The sequence below is a fragment of the Gigantopelta aegis genome, chromosome 3 (assembly GCF_016097555.1).
Source record: "Gigantopelta aegis isolate Gae_Host chromosome 3, Gae_host_genome, whole genome shotgun sequence".
Lineage (NCBI taxonomy): Eukaryota > Metazoa > Mollusca > Gastropoda > Neomphalida > Peltospiridae > Gigantopelta > Gigantopelta aegis.
Window position 1 is genome coordinate 52,249,501 of NC_054701.1, and position 7,362 is coordinate 52,256,862.

Sequence of the window (7,362 nt, forward strand, 5' to 3'; positions counted from 1 at the left end):
ATATGGCTTCCGCGACTACCCAGTTGGCTCCCACAGTTTTCTGTATGGCTACCGTGACTACCCAGTTGGCTCCCACAGTTTTCTGTATGGCTCTCGCGACTACCTAATTGGCTGCCACAGCTTTCCATATGGCTCTCGTGACTACCCAATTGGCTCACACTAGAGGATTTTTCGGTGGACCCATCAGCTCCACCATCTATTCCGGAAGAACCTGACTTTGTGGAGAAGATGATGATGAGGGTCTGATTCACATTTATGAGCTTTGCCATCTCTCTATAGACCACTGACTCCATCCAAGAAGGGACCAGTACTGATGGACGAAACTTCTCCAGAGGATGTCGATGCTGTTCACCTTCCACACTGGACATCATCTATATACCCTGTCTTCAGTATGGAGCCCAAGGACTCATCTCAGAGTGGGGATAATGTACAATGGAGATGACTTGTTTTCTAAAATGGACATTTTCTTTGCCAGTAATAAACGTTGAGGGCTGATTCAGTAGTGCACTGACATGTTGGCTTTCATGACTTTGGCTGTGATTATCTTGACTCTTAAGAACTCAACTCTGGAAGTTGGCCATTGTCTTGAGTTCCTTGCACAACCTTGGCTTCGAAGTTGTTTGCTGGCAAGGTCTCAGCAGTTGTGAGGGACATTGAGAGGGCTGCACAGTTATCGGCCATGGTCATTACTCTTCAGTTTGTCATGTTGTTGGCTGCAATGAAGAGGAAGGGTTTTTTCAACCCTATAACTAGGCCAAAAGGTGCAAGTCCTCTTCCTACCAGCATCAACAGCAGATGGTCTACAGGAAGAAGACTATGGCATTTTGGATCATGGAATGCTGCCATTTGTTTAAGGTCAGGTTAAGTTGAAAAGAAATATAAAAAATTGGGATCGTATTCCCTTTTAATGAATACTTAATCTGACTTCAAGGGTTTTTAGCTCGCCCAGCTTCCCCACTTCTATTTCTCCAGATAATACCACTCAGGGGGGAAAGAAGGAAGCTTCAATCACATGACATGAACAAGAAACAGAGGACTCACTGGAAGATTTTAAGCCATCCCAGTTTTGCATGTTTTTTACATTTCCTTGTTACATGTATTTGTTTTTGTTTTTCAGCTCGAGATCTCACCTTGTGCTCATGATCACTGTTGAAGGGACAAACAAGGTGACAGGAGCGGTGTCTCGTGGCATCCTCACACTGTGTGACCTGGCTGGCTCTGAGAGAGTGGGCAAAACAGAAGCATCAGGCCAGAGACTGGTGGAGGCTGCCGCCATAAACAAGTCACTATCGGCACTTGGACAAGTAATGTTCTTACATTTGTTATCATATACATAGCTATCTCTTAACATGTTTTATCATGCAACCACACTGACCCACTATGCCCTACCTGATAATACAAAGTGTTATTGCATCACTGCCTGCTAACACCTCCATAGTTAACATAATAACCTTGGTATCTGGGGCAAGTTCAGCCAGCAAATGTTTCGCTGACGTTTGTGAACTATTTGATTGGTTCCTGACGTGGCCATTTGGTTTAACATGAAGTGCATAAACCAGTTTAGTGGATGTTTTTCGGCTTGATCTGGCTGAATGCAGCCCAGGTCACAGGTGACATACATGTAGTCACTAGCGGCCAGTGACATGACATACATGTAGTCACTAGTGGCCAGTGACGTGACATACATGTAGTCACTAGTGGCCAGTGACATGACATACATGTAGTCACTAGTGGCCAGTGACGTAGATATTCAACTAGTCACATATAAACTTAAAAATTAAAAATATAGCTTGAAATGGGTTTGTTTGATTAAAACAAAATCAGGTTAAGTACTATGTTTTGATACCTTTTGCTTATTTAGCTAGGTTCTCTGAAGCTGGCCTGTTACACCATTATGTAAACCTCGACAAATAACCAAGATACCACAATGTAGTAACCTGATATTCTATATATATCTGTTATCCCATACCCAGCTATATCTTAACATGCTATATCTTATATCACAAACCCAGCTGTATTAAAATTAAAGTTATTTCTGATATTTTAAACCCAGCTGTTCTTTAACATGTTACATCTTGCCTGTAACACCATTATCTAAACCTCGCCAAATAATCACAATATTAAAACATAAACCATCTATATAGCTCTATCTTAACATGCTATATGTGACATTCTATACTCCACTATATTTAAACATGTTGTATCTGTTATCCCATACCCAGCTGTATTGAAACATGTTATATATGTTAACCCATACCCAGATGTACCTTAACTGTAATATGTTACATCTGTGTAACCCCTGTTGTGTCTTATAACATATTTGTGATATTGCAAATCCAGCTGTACTTTAACATGTTACATCTTACAAACCCAGCTGTACTTTAACATGTTACATCTCACAAACCCAGCTGTATTTTGGCATGTTACATCTCACAAACCCAGCTGTATTTTAGCATGTTAGATCTCACAAACCCAGCTGTATTTTGGCATGTTACATCTCACAAACCCAGCTGTATTTTGGCATGTTACATCTCACAAATCCAGCTGTATTTTGGCATGTTACATCTCACAAACCCAGCTGTATTTTAGCATGTTACATCTCACAAACCCAGCTGTATTTTTTCTGTGGTCTGTCTGGTATACCAAACTTAGCAGTTCTAAAACATCCATAAAAAATGTGTCTTATGTGTAAAACAGTCAACAAAAACCCCAAAACATAATCAGATTTTGAAATTGTCAAGCGACTGGATTTTGAAATGAACGGTGGTGCTAATTATAAAATATCAGTATTTTGGTTTGGACACTTGTCAAATGTAGGACAAGAATTTCATAAAAGTTACTCATTTTCTCTTGCTTTCTTATTTTTCTGAAATGCATATTGTGTTTAGATATAACAAACAGTAACTTTTGTGACACCCTGTTTTCTGTAGGTATTTACTGCCCTAAGACAGGGTCAGCTACATGTGCCCTACAGAAACTCGAAGCTGACCCAGATTTTGAGACCATCACTGGGAGGAGATGCTAAGGTAGAATACTATTATATCACATTACAAGTAAAACTTTCATAAGAGCGAAGTTGCTTAAGACTATAAGTTTAAATTTCTTCCATAACTATACTAGATGATTAATGTTTTGTATTCAAATTGTACATGTTAATGCCACACCTCTATAGGTGATGCAAGCATTTTCTGATACTTCATAGTCAGTACTGCATGGTTTAGTGGGTTTTTTGTTTCTTTTTTTAAATTTATGTTTTATAATTTAATTACATGCAGACAAGCTGTGATTCTCACTTCAAAAATGGACGCTACTATTTAACTTCAGTTTTTTTAAAATTATTTTTGTAAATTAAAATAAATGTTGTATCTTAATGAGCAGTAGCAAGCTAGATACCATTTTACTTTAGTATAGTATTTTATTCCACACATACAGTTGTGACATCCTTTAGCAAAAAGAAACAATATGACACTCTCTAACAATGTGAACAGCTATTTATGACATATAGTTTTCTAATTAAACTGTGATCTCTGTGATGGTGATAATAATAAATTGTAGTAAACTTTAGAATTGTTTTCTCTTTTTACAGGCTTGTTTGTTTGTGAATATTAGCCCTGACGTATCAAACTACCCAGAAACTTGCAATACACTTGATTTTGGATCCAATGCTCGCCAGGTGGCTTTGGGACAAGCTAAGCAAAATGTGGTCAAGAAATAATGTATGAAGACATCAATGTCATAGATACACACTTGTCCAACTGTTTCTGATAATATACAACTGATATAAACATACATAAATTCAGCATACATGTATGACTGTCTTTAGCTAATAATGTAATATACCATGTCTTTTAACTAAACACACACACACACACACACACACACACACACACACACACACAAACACAAACATATGTACATACAAAAACAACAATATTCTGGGACTAGAAAGATGAATATTTTAAAAAGAACTGAAATAGATTTTGCCATTCAGGAGTTTGATGTTTATTCTTTTATACAGGTAAATAAAACAAACTGTTATGGTACACAATTTGCCTGAACAAATATCATTTGCATCAAAACATGTTTCTGATAACCATGTTCTTTGTTTTTAATGCCACGGTTTTGTTTCTGAACACACATACAAGTATCTGTTGATGTTGAAAAAATTATTAACAGAAAATGACAGATTGTATGAACATAATGCAGTGCACCCCCCCCCCCCCCCCCCCATGAAAATAAAATTGATATATAATAACCCAGTACCCCAACTGCTGTCATCTACCGATGCCTATGATCACCCTAGCATCAAATTTATTTAATGTTATGACTTAACATGAAACAGGCATCTACTTTTAAGAAAAACCATGGATCATCAAAGTTAATAAAAGAGTTATTGAAAGACGTTTTATAATCCTAGATATGAACAGCTGAAGGCTGAGGTTGGTAAGCACCATGCGTGTGATGTCACACTGTGGCAATCTTTTTCTCCACTCATTGTTCAGGCAAAATCAGTGCTAGAACAGTTTGTGTGGACAGTGTAAATGTGATCACACAGGGACAGATATGTCTGTTCACACCAAATGATTGTCGATGTGGATGCTGTGGATGAAAAAACTCCTGATAATTCTGATTGCTGCCTTATACTGCAATAATTGTAGTTCAATTAAAGAAATATGTGTGCATCAAATAGTAACTTACAGATTGTCAGTTCTACTAAACGAATGTACCCATGTATATTTGCCTAACAGTTTGGATGTGTCACCCAACTATTTAAATATTGTCTGTGATAGTCATCAGTGTGTTGTTGTATTCTTCATCAGTTCTGTGATATCTATATTTGTTCTACTATTTATAGACTTTAAAATGTATTTTGTATTTTCCAAATATTTATATGTTATGCCGAATTACCAAATTGAATTTAAAAATTATATTTTAACCATTTACACAGTATTTATTATCAAATATATTTATTTTGGTACATCATATATATACTTAAATATGCTGATTTACTAAATATATACTTAAAGTCAAAAGTTATTGTGACACACAAAAGACAAAGATAATTGATAATAAGTTTTTTCTGCCGTGTATGAAACGTTATAACATGGAAAGAGAAATGTCCAAAGGTATGGAAACAAGCAATAGTCCATGAAAAGGGCACACCTGCCATATGCAAATGAGCCACATCACTAGAGAATGGTCCAGAGTGAAGTTCACACAGTCAGTAGCAAGTGTGTCCACCTTGAGCATTGATACAGGCCTGGCACCGCCGTCCCATTGAGGCCACTAAACGCTGAAGAAAGTTCCTGGGAATGCCATTCCAGATCTGAGGAAGGATCAGCCGGAGTTCCTGCAGTGTTATCATGGTGAGGGGTTGTCACGGGTCAGCCGTTATGTGGACAGTACCTGACCTGGTTGTTTTGTTGATATCGTTGCTATAAATGCCATATGGTGTTTCTATGGATGTTGAATTGACATGCGATGTCACGCTGCAAGGTCCCAGATTCAAGCATCCCTATGACTTGCCATCTGTCATTTTCACCAAGGCGTGGCATGACAAAATTGCATCAAACAGTTCACTAATGGTGTTTTTCTGACTTCTGGACTTCTGAAGGCTGCACAGAGTGGCAATGATTTGCCACTGAATGTCTGGCCTTTTATGGTGAACACTGGACAGGATTTCTCTCGAATATTCCATTTTTCTTGCACAAAGCATGCAGTCACTGCAACAACTACTTGGTTGCATTTCTTCAAGCTGTTTCATGCACATTTTCTCTGGTTACATCCATAAATCCATTCACAAATTTATTACTCCAAACAATCCATGTCACAATAACTATTGCCTTTGAGTATATGATTGGTAAATTCATAAGATTCAGTTTTTACAAGTTCTGTATTTCACACAGTTTTTACTAATATTGCAGTTCATTATGATTCATTTTAGTTTAAAATGCATCTTTTGTCTGTTTTCATTTGATCTAGTTTGAAAAATTTGCAATGTAATTACATGTACTTTGTTAACTATTCATGGCTAATTTGACACTTAATTCAGTGAACACCTGATATGCTTGGTCAGCATGTTTGTGCTACCTTCTAAAGAACTGCTAACAAAAATAAAGGTGGAAATACTGTAAATCATAAAATATTAGTGATACTACAATTTAGCGAAATCCAAATAAGAGACATATTAGTGACATAGGACTTTAGCAAGGTCACCATATCAGAAACTAAAAAACATTCATCTCAAGTTATATGATAAGCTAAAATAATAATTTTGATTTAATTTGACTTTATGCAGCTTACAGACAATTTAAATTTAATAGAAAATTGCAGTAATATGCATGTAACTAACTGTTGTTGATTGCTGTTTGGGTTTAATAAATAGCATGTAAGCATTGTTGTTTGTTCAGTTAATCACCAACAAAACAATCTCACACAGTCTTTTGAAACAGTCTGTTGTATATCTCTTTAAACATGACTCTCACCACAATTGGTTATAGTTAGTATATAGCTTAAATCTTGTAATCTATGTAAATAACTACTACTAACAATATCCACAACATTGTTTAATATTAAAATACTACTAATGCATAAGTGTTAATATCCTGTTATTGTTGCAACAAGTATAAATATATACAATCAAAGGACAAAAAAGAAGCAGACTTCAGTTAAATGATTGTGGTTTTGATCCAACATTTGAAGTGTGTATTTGCTGTAATATAGTTCAATATGTAGTCCCATTATATACCTTTTTTAAGCTTTGTTTTTACATTTTTACCTCATTTTAGTCATGTGCAATCAGCATAATCATAATTATAATATTATAGTAATCATTTTCTTTTTGTTATTTTTTATAACTGTTAATATACCATAATGTTATTAAATATTTAACATAGCACCATATTAACATGTTAAGTTCAACTGAGGTTTTGTATTATCTTTGCTTATAAAACTTGCAGTTACACCTAGACCTCGGTGACCTCTGGAGGGCCAGGTGGGCTGAGGTTGTACATTCTGTGCCATATCAAATATAGTGCAAGCAGAAAATATTTCAGATGTTTTTTCATTGGTGGTGCACAACAATTTTATTAACAAAAGCAGTTCAAACTTGATGACAATATTAATATAAGAAGATCATATTTTGCAATGTGCCATATTTAAAATTTTAAATTATGTACGTGTTATGTTTAAAAACATTCTGCTCAAGAAATGAAGAATTTTCCTGTCTGTTATGTATTATTTGTGATGTTTTTTTTTTTTATATAATATTTATTTCAATATACATGTACAATATTTTCTCATTTAACTTTTAGTTTTGTTTTTAGCTTTTTAAAAATATTTAATGTGTTACACTTCATTGCA

At 35.5% G+C, this 7,362-nt stretch overlaps 1 protein-coding gene across 2 annotated transcripts in view; it reads left to right on the top strand.

Annotated features, from left to right (window-relative positions):
- Nucleotides 1–4,964, top strand: part of LOC121368222 (kinesin-like protein KIN-14E) — an 89,843-nt gene extending 84,879 nt beyond the window's left edge. For both annotated transcript variants that reach the window (XM_041492856.1, XM_041492857.1), the window contains 3 exons: nt 1,118–1,304; nt 2,931–3,026; nt 3,587–4,964. In XM_041492856.1, the coding sequence (XP_041348790.1) occupies nt 1,118–1,304; nt 2,931–3,026; nt 3,587–3,715 (412 nt within the window). In that variant the 3' untranslated portion in view covers nt 3,716–4,964. The remainder of the gene's footprint in view (nt 1–1,117; nt 1,305–2,930; nt 3,027–3,586) is intronic.
- The last annotated feature ends 2,398 nt before the right edge of the window (nt 4,965–7,362 follow it).